A 14,571-nucleotide genomic window follows, 5' to 3' on the forward strand; every position below is an offset into this window, starting at 1 on the left:
CTGGGCTATCAACTATCAACATCTGTGACTCTGTAGTCACAAAGAGCTTAGGAGACTGATCCAGAAAAATTAAATCCATGCTAAATCCATGCTACCCAATACTGTCCTCCCTCTGCTCCTAGCTAGAGGTTCTCAGCATCTCCTTTTCACTAGCAACACAGCTTTGAAACTGCAGTGAGGGGTCTAGGGAAGCAAACTGGAACAGTCTTCCTTTTTGTTGGCTAACATTTTTTTTCCTGCAACACACATCCAGAGCTGCAGAATTGTCCTGGAGCTGCATTAGCTGTTGTTACACCTAAAATCCAACTACTGGGATGTTCAGAGTGACTGGATCTCAAACTGATTTTAGTCACTTTAAACTATAGCAGAGACTAAAACGTTTAGCTCATGAGTGGCTAGACAGAGGATAATCCTGGCATGAGATGACATATATAAATCTTGTCACAAGGGCTTGTAACACACCCAAACCCATGCTAAACTGGGATGAAAGGCAGAAGTATTTGCCCTGTCTGGGTGCTGCCTGCGCAGTCACAAACCTTCTGGTCTGGTGCTGGTGCCTGTCTCACCACTCACAGTATGGGCAGAGTTTGCTTGTACCTGCCCACTCTCTGCAGCTGAGACTGACCTGCCACAGTCCGGGCACACTTAGACAAGAGGAAAACAAAGGGATGGAATTTGGCAGAAGTGATTAGGAGCATATGAAACCTGATCGCTGTTGCTTTCCAACTTGTTTGTGAAACACAGCAACACATGCATGGGTTGCAGATTTAGAGAGCAGTAAGCTGAGACTGAGCAACAGGGGTGACCCCACACTGTGTACACATAAACACTTCCTTCAGGTGCCTGCAAAATTCACTGCTTTAACTGTAGCTCATTGACTGCCCTCAAGAGCATTCACGAGTGTGATAATTAAAACATACAGCTATAGCTCCAAATGTTTCCTGGAAAAAAAAAATGGAAAGAAAAGCCCAGGAAATACTTAGTCCTTCATGGGTGGACTGACCTAATGCTCTCAGCACAAAGGCATAATGGGGTGCAGAAGAAATTAATTTCTTATCTGTAGAATTGAAACTTGAAGTATGTCCCACACAAGAAAAATAGTCTCATGTGTAGAGGCTATACTTGGTTAGTCTGGTGAAACGTCTTTGAGGCCACTCCTGGGAATCATCCCAAATTTATCCTCCTCAGAGTGCATAAGCATTTCTAACTACCAATTTCTTAGATGCTTGTTTCTTTCTTTCTTAGGAAATGGCAGAAATGGCGTGTCTTCCTTTTCATAGGCATTCTTTCACAGCCAGGTCAGCTGTGAGACTCCAGTCCTCATGGCTTGCCCCATCTGCAGTTACAAAATTTCCTGCAATGTATCATGGGCTATGCTTCTCTCACCAATTAGAAGTATTCACTTATATTCCACCAGTCAAAGTATTCATGTTAGCAATAATAAAATTAAAATAAATATAGTAATAATGGATCCAATAGCACTTGATGCCTGAGGCTCTTGGAGCACACTTCAGTTTGTGTGAACACAACCTTGCAGCACTGTGCGATGGATCAGTACTGATCTCTCCAAGGCAAAAGAGAGACATAACAAATGAAAAAATATACCCCAGAGTACACAAACAGCCCAGGACATAACCCTCAGTCTTGGCTTTGAGATACATGTCTGGACTCTCACCAGACAGTAAGATTTTTTACTGTGACTGTATTTTAATGAAAAAACCCTCATCTTTCCCTGTGTTATAGTTCTGTAGAAAATAACTCACTTTTTTTGCCATTCATATTCATTTGAAGCTGGAAGTAGTCAAAGGTTACAGATAGAAATAAATACATTTCACAGATAGACTGTTTCCTTGCTTTTCACAATGACAGAATTTTTTTATATCTCAATTTTTCTTTTGTGCGGATCCATCCTCTTCACACAAAACAGTTCCATACTGATAGTGCCCCAGCTACCCTGCAGCCCATGCATGACAGTGGCCCTATTTTTCCACTATCTTTAAAGAAAGAAAGCCCTCAACTGTTGTGCTGTCATTGCCATTCTCTCCTTTGCCTTCCATCATAAGGTTGCATCCCCCAATACCAGCATGGAGCTTCAGCCCATGCTGCCCTTGCAGGACAGCCCTGGCAAGGCAGGGAGCAGTGTGGAGCTGGGGCAAATGGTGAGTCCATCCTTACCAATCCTTACCAATCACCATTTGCTTTGTCCAGATTTAGACCTTCACTTTGCCTACCCAAGCTGTGGCAGCACCCCTTGCCCCTAATCCTACTCCTTTCTGGCTCTGGGTCTTGGCAGCTCAGGGTGAGGCTGAGGATTGGGAAGCTCAAGTCCCAGGCAAGAGGTAGGATATTTGGATGTTTTCCCTTGATAATGGTGTTTTCTGAGTACCAGCTCTTAAACATGAGTCCTCTGTACTTCGCAAAGCAGGAGAGCTATCACAAAAAATAAAATTACTAAAAATACAGCAAAAATCACAGTCCTGAACAGAAACTTCATTCAGTGCCTAACTTGAAACACTGCAAGTAGGCAGATATTTCACACGTGTGAAAACAAAAACATCTCATGCTACTTATATAAAAGGGGCCACCACAAATCACCAGGTGATTCTAAAGAGCACCTTCTCAGTGATACAGGCACACTTTTTCTTTTTTTAAGCAAGGCTTTCTTCCTGGGTGTAAGGCACAATTATCACTACCCTATTAAAGAACTCAAAATTCAAAATCAAGTAATTGAACTGGCAAGTCAAAGTAAAATTGTTTTATAACTTTTGAGGAATGAATCTAAAAATTAATTCTGTCATAAGTGCAGCATTGGACAAACAGATCTGTCAGAACCAGAGAGTGTACATGCAATGCTGGGCTTATCAATAAGTGAACCAAATTCTACTCCCTTTAGTAAATTATTAGTTTCCTGCTGGCGTCAAGTGTGGATAGTATTAAGCCAGAATCTGGTAGAAAACTTTGGTTTCCACGTAACAGTCTTTGTCTAAAGTTACATCTTACATGGATTTGAAAATAGAGCATCTTACTACAAATTGTAGGAGATTTTTACAACTTTCAGCACTATTCCAGGTTGCAGATCCTGTGGAGTTATCACTTCTAAGGGCATTAATTAAATAATAGCAGAGCTTCTGTGTTACCAATTTCAGGCTCCTACTTCTGAAAACACCAAACCATACTACTATTTTCATAAGTTTCTTCCATTGTTTCAACAGTAAGAATTTGCCCTTTTTTTTTAATGGAAAGGCTGTTCCAAGCACCTTCTTGTTCTAAGAGTTTGGATGTGTCTTCTGATTTCTGATCCAAATGCAGTTGTGCAGAGTTTGTTTTTTATCCTGCTGCTAACTATGTCCTGTAGCTATTTGCACGTTGCAGTATTTATAGACATGAGCTGAAATCCCTTTGAGCCTTTGTTTGGCTAGATTGATCCCACCACCTGTTCTCATCTCTCTCACAGGACAGCCTCTTCAGTTCCCCAGTTATCCCAGCCATTTTCTGTCCCTCTTCCAATTCAAAACAATTTTTCCTGGCTGTTAGTTACTGAAATTGTACGCACCCTTCAGATGCTGTTTCACTTGGGCCTGCACCTGTGAAAATAGTGTTTGGAGCTACCTCTCCCCTTACATCCAGGCATTGCAAATACTCCATGGCTAACCCATGGTGATCATCTGTGTCACTCTCTAAACAGCCTGCAGACAAGTCCTCTCTATTTTTGGTGTAAAGCTGCTCTGCCTTAATCATTACTTCCACTGAAATGATGGATTTCTGAGAAAGATGTACAAGTGGTGACATGGAAGTCTGCAGTACTCACAGCTTCTGCTGTGCTTTTTAAGAGTTGTAACTGTGTTGTGCTACCCTGTGGGCAAGGAAGAGGCCTTGGACACAGCCTCTAAGGACATCTGTTCTCCCACCACGCTGTGCAGGGACTGTCCCACACCAGCTCTTCTGGCTCCCCATTTGTGTGCAGCACAGACTTGGCCTCCAGAAATGGCTGTGGCTTCACCTGGCAGGAGCCCCATGGCCACCTGCCCTGTTTGGTGGGAAGGATTCACCTCTGCAGGGCAGTCAGACCAGCACCTTTGCACTCAGCCAAGCCCTGGCAAGATGGGTCACTGTCCAGAACATCAACAGGGGACTCAGAAGGAGGCACCAAAACTTCCAGAAGATGTGAAAATAAAATTTCTTACACTTTTATAAGTTCCTTTCTTTTTTCTATAATTTCAGACGCTCCCCTAGAGGAGAGGTGGCGAGGCATGAACTTAAGGGCCATATACTGGATTTACAGGTAGCAGTCAGGCTCTGGTATTTCTGGTTCTTTCAAAGGTCAGCTCTTTTATAGAATCACAGAATTATTAGGGTTGGACAAAAACACTAAGATCATTGAGTCTAACCCTTAACTCAGCACTGCCAGATTCACCTCTAAACCATGTCTCTAAGCACCACACCTACATATTTTTTGAACACTTCCAAGGACATTTTCACCACTTCCCTGGGCAGCCCATTCTATTACTCGATCATCATTTTGCTGAAGAAATTTTTCTTAATAACCAGTCTAAACTTCCCCTGGTGAAATTTGAGGGCATTTCCTCTTGTTCTGTCTCTTTTAATCTGGGAAAGGAGACTGACCCCCACCTAGCTATAGCCCTTATAGTTGTAGAGCCTTTTCTCCAGGCTGAACACACCCAGCTCCCTCAGACTCTCCTCACATGACTCACTCTCTAGACCCTTTACCAGCGTTGTTGTCCTTCTCTGGACATGTTCCAGCCCCTCAATGTCCTTTCTGCAGTGAGGTGTACAGAATTCAAGATGTGGCCTCACAGTGCTGACTTGTCCCATGTTACACATGGACACGTGGATGATGGATTCTCATGTGTTTCTCTGACTGACCTTTCAGAGAAAATGGATGGCCACCATCCAAATGGCTGGAGCCTCCTGAGTCCAAATGGGGAGCATACCTGCATCCTGGGGCTCCAGCTCTGATGGGATCATAGCACAAGGATGTGCAGGAGCTGACTCTAGGGCACCTTTCCTGCAGGTCAAACAAGGGGCAGTCAGGCCTTCAGCAGAGATCAGTTGTCTCCCGGTGACCAAAAAAGAAGTTAACTGAGCTTGCAGGCAGGACCTGGGCCCCAGGGGAAATGGCCCAGGGATGTCTGTTCTCAAGGCAGAAACATGTCTTGGCACCTCTTGGCTCCTGCTAAACCATATTACCATCCAGGAAGGCAGCACAGTAGCTCCCAGGGGGGTTGGGATGCTTGTCATACAGTGCTTGCTTGCCTGTTTGAATGGAAAAGAGATTGCTTCTTGGACACTTCTGTGAGGGAGCTCAGCACCACTGGCAGCAGAGCTGACACCCCAGAGAGAACAGGACTGGCTTTCCTTTCAGTGGGGCATCAAAACTTTACCAAGCTGTTTGGGGGTTTGGGGGCGCCTTGTGGCTCTGCAAATAGAAGCCACGCCTTGAATTGCCTCCAAGGGAAACTGCTGTGAAATGTACGTAGGCAGAAGGTAATTGCCCGGATTAGACTTTGGCTAAGGCACAGGACTTGACACTTGGTGAGGGAGTGTGCCACAGGAGCTTTGATAACTACATGTGGCTGCTGCTTCTGCGACTGCTCAACACCTCAGAGCACGGCTCACACCTGAGAGGGCTGGTGGCCACTTGACAGCCACCACAGGCAGTAGCTCCAGAAAAAGCTTCATAGGAACTGTGTCCATTGTCCTCTCCTTCTGCAAAAGGGCAATTCCAACAGCTCCTGCCAACCTGAAAAATTAATTCTACCCTCTCCCTTTTTTCTAGGCTTTTTCTTTTTCCATGTTTTCCTCTTCTCTCATCTGCTACTTTTTAGTATTCATTTTCTTCTTTGTCATCTCCTTTTCCTGTATTATTTTTCACCTCTCATACAGTTTCCTCACTTGTCACTCTACTTTCTTCAAAAGTACGGTATTGTTTTATAAAAACATTTACTTGTCTTGTCCAAATCCTCTCCATTGTGCTTTCCCTGAGGTCCCTCATTGTCTTTTATTTTCCCTTGCAGCTACTTAGCTGCTTTTGCCATTTGATTAAACATCCAGGATGTTTCTCATCCTTCTCAAGTTTCTGCATACAGGGTCTGGGGCCACAGGTGGTCCTGAATGTGGTCTGCATTCCAGTATTGCTTCTATCCTCAGAATATCTCAAGCCCCAGCTTCCATAGGTCAATTTTTATGCTAGGGAAGCCTATGCAATTATAAAGGTAGCTAAAGACCAATCATATGCACCATACTTCCTGTAAAACTGGATCTAGAAATACTCATGAGTTTTTGTGATCCTGAGCAAGAAGAAAACTATTGGGAAATGTTTCAGTTAGATACAAATTGCTTTTGTACATTTCGGTCAATAAATACAAAATAAAAAGGTGTCCTCACTGTTTTCTTGCCATGGCAGTAACATTTCTGACAGTTCATTAGAAGACTGCCCCTCTCCATTAGGTTTAATTTCCCCCCAGTAATTTGTTCCTATTTCTGGGAAAATCTGTCTCATTAATATTTGTAGGTACAAGCTTACCCTTATTTTTTTCAGTACCACTACTTGGTAAGCCTAAGTAAGTCTCTTTGATGTGGCTTTATACAAAAGAAATACTAATTCTGTTATTTATAGTTGCAATGAGCAAACTAATTAATACTTAGAAGTGCTTCTGAACATATCTCTCTTCTTGCCTTACAACATTTTGGCCACTACTCAGTTTTCTTCATGTTATCACTGCCTTCACACTAGCTGAAGCACCCAGAACCATAACTAATTTGACAGAGGGAGATGTCTAGTGCTACATGAAGAAGGGCTATTCGTGCCATTGCCTGTGATGTGATACCTCCAGTCGTTCATCTCCAAGTGATGTTGGCTCTGCTTCCACTGTATCATATTGACAGTTCACACCCTGCTTGTTGTTCAACTGATACCATAGGAAAGCCTTTTTCCACCTGGATGGTAGGCTGCTTTTCAAGTTTCTCTGTCTGACTGGATGTCTGCACTGGGGTTAGTTCTGATTACAGACAGCACTTGTACTGAATGGATCTCACTTGAATAACTCTGCTGCATCCTTAAAATATTGACATTAACTATCAATCTATAAGCCAAGGCAAACTACAGCTCTATTCATCTCCCAGTTCTTTAGGCCAAGGTTCAGGACCTGGTGTGCAGCATTGGTGACCTGACACAACCCATAGCTTAGTTTTAGTGGTATATAGCTGTATAAACTATTTTTTCCAATGCAAATATGAAACTGCACTAACATATGGGCTCAGGTACTATCCTCCACATAGGCTCACGTGCAGCTGAGAAAGATCTCAGGTTCTTTTCCAGAAGACTTCCTGAATACTCATGAACTTGATGCAACCATCTGGTGGGTTTTCACTCACAGAAATCCAGGACTATGTGTCTGCTTGAAAGCTTCAAACCACATTTATTTTAAATACATGAAAAAAAAAAAAAAGATACCACAGGCTGGTAAACTATTACATCTCAGTGTAAAGAACTTGTCCAGTGATGTGCAATCAGATATTGACAAGAATATCTAAATAAGCAACAACTTCTCAATATAAATCTCATTAAATAAAAAAGAAAATTATTTCCATATTTACAGATTACAACGCAAATGGATCCTTAAAGCATTATTTTGTATTTAGCAGGTTTATTCCTTTGAGATAAAAGAGAAATGGCTTGAATCTAAGAGTGTACTTTGGAAGCATTTTTCTAGACAGTCTGTTACCACCAGTGAAAGGACAAGCACCCTCCCCTCGATCACTGCTCTGCTTCTTCTGTCATCCAGGCTTTCACCGAAGGGCTTCTGGTACCTCCACCTATGAAACAGGGGTGGGAAGGACATTCATTACACTTGCTGTACAGTCTAGATGGCAAAATACCTGAAATTTCTGCCAGATATACACTGCCAAGAGCTCTGTGCTACACATCATCTCCCACAACAAGACTGAGCCCGGAAATGTACCCCGCTTTCTGTCAAAATCACAATCAGACAGAAATGTCTGTTCTGAGAAAAGCCTAATGGGAGAGAAGCCTCCTCCCAAGTGCTTCATTATGGTCACATTTCTAAGATTTTTTTTTTTTTAACTAAATGTGTGTACTAAAATTAACTGAGCTTGTGCTATATTTGGACCACAATCAGTTACTGAACTAGGATCCACCTTACTTACCCGCCTTAATTGCTTTATGCTGCTCGCCCGAATCGCTTCCATGAGGTTGTCATGGAGAGACCTTTGTGGGGTGGATGGCCGGGTGGAGGGCCGTGAACCTTCCTCTGATTTTCTGTCTGAGACTGATTTTAAAGAATCTTTAATTTCTTTCAATATACTGTTCTCATGTTTTCTGCTTTTTTTGCCTTTTTTCTTTTTCTGTCCATTATGTAAGGCTTTTTTTGAACTTTCTTGCTGTTTGATGACTTCAGCTATATTCCTGGTAGGTGCCTTCTTCTCTGGAATAACTGGAGGAGGGGGAGGAGGAGGGGGAGGAGGTGGCGAGGGGGGAAGGGGAGGTGGGGGTGCAGGTGCTGAAGGCTGACATTTCACTGGCAGTGCTTTCTTAGGGAGCTTTGGGGAAGACCATGGTGAGCTTTTAGGTGACACATAAGGTGAGGACCGAGGTGTCCCCTTCTGCAAAACTTTGGTCTTTGGATTGATAGCTCCATCACAACCTGAATCTTGCTGCCGCTGCTCCTGCATGCGCTTTTGCCTTTGTTTATCCATATTTCTTGTCAGGATACTTGTCATGCTCATTCTTGGGCCAGCAAGGTCGAAGTGGTATCCCAGCTTTACCAGAGTGGTGTTCTCTTTCAACAGTTTGACTATGTCCATTTCCACCTGGCTGCCCATGATGTGCCTTTGATTGTGGAACCGCAGTTCTGTTAGAACCTTGTTATGCTGCAAAGCTCTCATGATGGCCAGCACGCCTTTGCCTGTGATAAAATTTGACTCAATATTCAGACTAGTTATGTGTTGATTAACCTTTAACATTCCAGCAATAGCTATTGCCACATTGTCATCAGCATGGGTGTTAGCCAAGCTGAATGACTTTACCACTGTGTTGTCCCTCAGGGCTTGAGAAAATTGTATAAGCATCTGTGATGTGATGTTTTCAATATTGTTCAGATTGACCTCTGTGGTGTCAGGGTCGTTGCTCTTAACTTTTTCCAAAGCATCTTCAATTACTGTTGGATTTCCACAAGGGTGGATAGCACTGCTTTTTAAGCTCCGATTATCACTGTCTTTTCCATCATGGCCATTAAGGAAGTTTTCATTGTCCTTTTCACCATTACACTTTTTGTGTCTGATGTGGTCAGAACGCCTGCCAGCAGCAGCATTTTGCTCTTCATCATTCTCATCATCACTCTTATCTTCATCTTCCTCCTCATCGTCTTCCTCATCCTCTTCAGTATATGCCTCCTCAGACACTTCACTATTGCTCTCTGTGAAACATTCTTCTTGAAGTTCTTCTGAATTGTCTTCTTCTTGCTCAGAATCCTGAACAGGAATGTAGGTGTGGATGTTAAACATGATTGAAGTAATGTAACTACTGCCTTTTAGCAGAGGAACAATTATACTCACACTATATGAGTTAACATTGAAAGCTAAAAATAAACAGATACAGTTCAGAGAACAGAAGATGTTTCATCTAACAAGTACTTTACCAATGTCAATTATTTCTGCCAAAAGAAAACTTGATACAAGGTACTATGACACAGACATACTTTAGGTTTTCTATGTGTTGGCATATCTACAAGGGGATGTAATTTAGATCCTTGACAGCAGAAACATACAACAACAAATTCAGAATAAACACAAGCAATGAGCTTCTTCATTTCATAAGGATTAGACATCTCAGACTCCCTTGCATATGTTAGTATGGCTAAAAAATTGAAGGTTGCAATGATTTAAAATACAAATACTGTCTGCATGTGTAGTCTTGTATACCAGCATGCAAACCAATACAGAATTACAGAAGTCATATCAAAAATACTTTGGATGTACTGAATGGGCTCTACATACAAATAAACTATTTGTGAAGAAAGGATTGAGATGCATTCCCACAGGTAACATGTAACCACATGTCAATAACCCCTGAATTTCTTGGTGTTTGTCAAGAGCTAAGCCAGTGCTTACTGCCAGCTGTTGCAGGTCAGCTGCCATACTGTAAATTGTTATAACTCTCTCTACAGAGAAAATACATTGCCTTTCTGAAACACAAGGTTATTTTAGTGTGTTTGGTGGGTACCAGGAAGGCAAATTTAGAACCATACCCCCAAGCTCTGCTTGTTGCCTTTAGCAGTGGCAAAAGAGACTTCTCTGCAGAGAAGCAGGAAAAGATCATCACCCCAGAAAAGCCTCACTCTCCACATGGAGGACTCCAGGAGTGTGATGGGGATCTATGGTGTGTGACAGAACTCAGAATCTACAACCAGCCTTACACCTCTGGCTCAAAAAGATCTTCTATGTCATGTTTTGTGTACTGGAATAGGTATGCATTTTTGTTTACAATTGAAAATGTTTATAAAATTTTGATTGAATTATAATTGTTCTGTATGCACTACTTTAACAATATTTCTGTTTTAATCTCTGTAAAATACTAGAGTGTATTTTCCCAAGTGAGTACACTCTGCAGAGACAGTGATTCTGTTTCTGGAAAACAAAAGTGTTACTAACAGGACAGCCTATTTTTAGACAACTGGTGTGCAGTTTTAGGTTTGCTTACTTATCTGGCTCTGAAAATAGAGAACTGTTAAAATGCATGGTACTGTTTCACAATTTTCAGTATAATTCTGTGCTGGGACATATGCAAGAAAGATGCTAATTGTAATGTTTGCAGAACTGTGACTCTTAATGAAACAGGACATTGAGCTGTTTCTGGCTGGTGTTCCTGAGCCTTCAGTACCTTTGGGTCTTGCAGGGTCTGATTGCACTGGCCTGCACACAGAGATGTTGTAGGACTCAGCCCCATTGCTTCGCCTGTAGAACATGTGCAGCAAGGCCCTTATGCTGAGAGATAGTGTGCTACCTATAGGTTTATTATGGGATTAAGATTTTTATCTGTATTTTCTGTATATGTGTGGGCTTTAAGACTGGAAAACCCCAGGTATCCAAAACCCTGTCTTCATAGCTTTGGTTTTATATTTCAAGGAATATATACTACAGATGAGCAGAGGGAGGTGCCCTTAAATGAACTATTGATATGTTTAGTGATGCTAGATTAATAAAAACATACTTGTTTTTGTTTGTTTTGGGTTTTTTTGTTTGCTTGTTTGTTTTTGAGTGGCATTTCTGAGGTCAAATGCAGAATTTAGTTGCCTGTCATGTACATTGTCAGGTGTTACAATAATCTGCATGATAATTTTGAAATTGAATACAGAGATATATTCTTACTATGGCAGCACTGTGGTATAGGACTGCTGCAGGCAGCCTGTAGGACTTCACCTTAATTTGTGGGAGTAATTTGATGAAAAGTTAGGACTGAGGGTCAGTGCAAAGGTAAACACCTCTGGAGGACAAGTTATTCACCCTAAAAGGCTATCTGCACGTTGTTTGCCTTTTGGACCAGCTGATCTGTCACCACTTACTATAGAAGGAGCATGAATAACTATCTTAGATAAAGATGCATAATTTCCAGACAGTTTAAAGCAAGAAAAAAATTGTTTTCAAGGAGCATTCTTCTTGCCTTCAGTGGAGAGAGTTTTTGTGACCTCTATATCAGCATATCAAACTTTTCTTATTTGAGGATGCATTTAGGACATTTTTTCTCAGATCAAAATGTATAGAGTCTTTTGCCAGGACTTGGAGGTTTAGCTAGTACCCAACATTAATGCTGTATATACATGAAAAAGAAAAAAAAAAAAAGAATGAAAAAAAAAAAGAAAAAAAAAAAGAAAAAAAAAGATCCTGCCATTGTATAAGATACTGAACTAGACCTGTTCAGCAAGTTTTTTAGAACTGCCCAGGTTTCAAGTTCCAGGCTAAGCTGGAAATAAAGATTAATCTTGCCATTTACTCTCTAGGACTGACAAGCAGGGAGTGAAGTCAATGTCTGCAAGCTGATACTAATGGTCTGATGACAGCTACTGGTCTGAGCTCTTGCCTGCAAAGATGTTATACCACCATTCACAAACAAGAGAAAATACTTACATGTTAAAACATCCTGGATATTGCAGGGTAATTTAATCCATTTGACTTTCCTCTAAGAAGATATTTTATCTAATAAAAAACTAATATAAACTAATATAAACTACAATTATTTCCTTGAAAATGAAATAAGCTCCTGACTCAAGGCTGCTAGAGATTCTGAGTTCAGTTTTGCTGTCTTTGCCTTTGTTGTATTACTTTCTGCTTACACATGGGAAAATGTAACCTATAAACAGAGTAAGAGCTTGGTATGAAGCAGTGCTTAAAAATTCCCAAGTCGCCACTTTGCTTTGAAATTACATGGAGCCATCATGAAAATAGAAGTTGGTTTTTGGTTGGGCTCATTCTCACATATACTTTTAGCAAGGATCAGGAGTGCCAACGTGGACATCAGCTGAGACTGAGAGTGCTCACTGCTTGTCAAGACTGAGCCCTTCTCTCCTGCCCAGCTGTACTGTTCATTTGCAGTTCAGGAAATGGCTTGTATTACTAAAAATTTTTTGGGGGGGATGAGTTGCCTAACAAACACTATAGGTTGTTGGGTTTTTTTGGGAATGCAGTTAAATGGTTTGATTGATGACTCTATCCCAGGCCACTTTTTAAATAATGTACAGCTGCCCTCTGACAACAGTTGCCAGAAGACTCCTGAAGCATGCCAAGGATCCTCAGAAGGAACAAAGCAACACAAGCTGCTGACTGCAACACAAGCTGCTTTCTTACAGTGAGCACAAAGCCTGGCATCCACTTACTCAACTTCTGACATAAAATGTATTCAAAATTATCTTTCTTACATGTATCTCAGAAATCAATACTGGCTGTTTTTTAAGGAAAGGAAAGGGCATTTTGTGTAGCTTTCTCAAAAATATCAAATGCTATCCAAAAGCCCACATCTCTATCTATTAATAATTTCCAACATGCCCTTTAAATTTTTCCCTATTCTAATCACTAATGTTAGTTTTTAAGGCACATTCTTCTGTTCTGAACTGAGCACTTAAGGTACATCCAGAGAGAGCAAAACTGCTCTGAGCTAATACTCAGTGCTGTAGCAGGCACAGAGGTAGGGCTAACAATGTTCTTAAAAATGCAAGAGAATGAAAATAAATCAGTCAGTGAGATCATGCCAATGAAGAATAGGACCAAATACCTCTAGGAAACAGCAAATGCCTCAGCATCTTACCTTCTCACATGCACCCAACCTCTCTTCTTCCAGGAGTTTCTTGGTCTCCCTCTCCCAGTAGGCCATCAGTGCTTCCCTGCTGAAAGTGCCTGTTGGTGTTTTCTCTGTCAGGCTCTTCTGCCGTTGTCCCACTGGGAGGTTACGGTCAGGCTCTATGTCCTCCAGCTCCCGCTCCAGCTCCTTCAGCTCCTCTTCAGTGAGAGAAGCCAGGAGCTCATCTTCATCAATGTCTTCATATTTACTGAGCTCTCTTCTATACCCAAAGGTAGACATGGTCCTGCTTGGTCAGGCTGGTACAAAGCTGAAGTGACCAGGCATTCAAGAAGGCTGAAGCAAGCAAGCTGTGTCTCGGTGTGGTCAGCGACTGTTTCCCTGCATAGCCAGAGGCACCCTTTTAAGAGTCATCATCGGGGGCTTACGACAATGCATGAAGGGATGAAAGCATGCTCCATTTTAAGCATCAGACGTCAGCTAGACATCTGAACAGCAAGAATGTCCCAACACTAATGTTTGCAAGTCCCTTAAAGAGGGGGATTATTGACACACTGGCCATGGCCATATTTAGAGCAGGCAGCTAGTGGGAGAATACCAGCCTCGCAGACGGGGGGGGCGGCACCAAATAAAACCCCAGGCACACTTACACTGACATCGTGTCCAAATTGCAGTAGGGAAGGAACAATGAAAATCCATTTAATCCAGAGCTGTCACAGGGGCTGGAAATAAAATACCCTTGCCGTTGTTCAGTGGACTTCCTCTCACTTTCACAGTTTTCTAGCGGAATGCTGTTATCCCACCAAGGTGTTTGCAGGCGGCTGGGATCGGTGGAAAGGCAGCCAAGGGGAGGAGGTCAGCGTGCCAGCAGCTGTGGAGAGCATTGCTCCCTCAATGTCACATGTTGCCTTTAACAAGTCACACAGCTGATTTTTTTATTAATTCCCTTATTTTTTCTAGGACTATCAGAGTGAGAATCAGCTGGACGTGCCCATTTGGAGCACCTGTGCGATTTTTTTTTTTAACGTGGAGAAATGTGCTCTGCTGGGGGGAAAGGACAAATTCACCCAGAGATTTAAGGGTAACATGCCCTGGGTGGGCAGGGAGGCTGTACCTTCATCACTTCTGACGGGTCAAGCAACTGAAGGCCTCTAGTGGCTATTCTTTTAATGGCTGTGGCTTGCTGTCACTGACTGATGTACAGCTGGAGAGTGCCCTTCAACTCTTTATTCTAAATGTATAGC

General features: G+C 42.1%; 1 protein-coding gene across 1 annotated transcript; it reads right to left on the reverse strand.

The window, feature by feature from the left end:
• Positions 1–7,284: 7,284 nt before the first annotated feature.
• On the reverse strand, positions 7,285–13,609 carry LMOD2 (leiomodin 2). The gene is made up of 3 exons (XM_062491037.1): positions 13,337–13,609; positions 8,188–9,501; positions 7,285–7,836 (listed from the first exon to the last, which is right to left on the reverse strand). Exons 1-3 carry the CDS (start codon positions 13,607–13,609, stop codon positions 7,810–7,812), a joined length of 1,614 nt encoding a protein of 537 aa, XP_062347021.1. The 3' UTR covers positions 7,285–7,809.
• Between the last annotated feature and the right edge of the window lie 962 nt (positions 13,610–14,571).

The sequence above is a fragment of the Cinclus cinclus genome, chromosome 4 (genome assembly GCF_963662255.1).
Source record: "Cinclus cinclus chromosome 4, bCinCin1.1, whole genome shotgun sequence".
Classification (NCBI taxonomy): Eukaryota; Metazoa; Chordata; class Aves; order Passeriformes; family Cinclidae; genus Cinclus; species Cinclus cinclus.

What these genes read in the sequence shown, in the direction of transcription:
- LMOD2 (XM_062491037.1), bottom strand. Translation starts at nt 13,609, where the DNA reads ATGTCTACCTTTGGGTATAGAAGAGAGCTCAGTAAATATGAAGACATT. An exon ending in GGTTGGGTGCATGTGAGAAG is followed by an intron (nt 9,502 to 13,336) that starts GTAAGATGCTGA and finishes CAGGATTCTGAG; the next exon opens with CAAGAAGAAGACAATTCAGA. An exon ending in GCATAAAGCAATTAAGGCGG is followed by an intron (nt 7,837 to 8,187) that starts GTAAGTAAGGTG and finishes CCTGTTTCATAG; the next exon opens with GTGGAGGTACCAGAAGCCCT.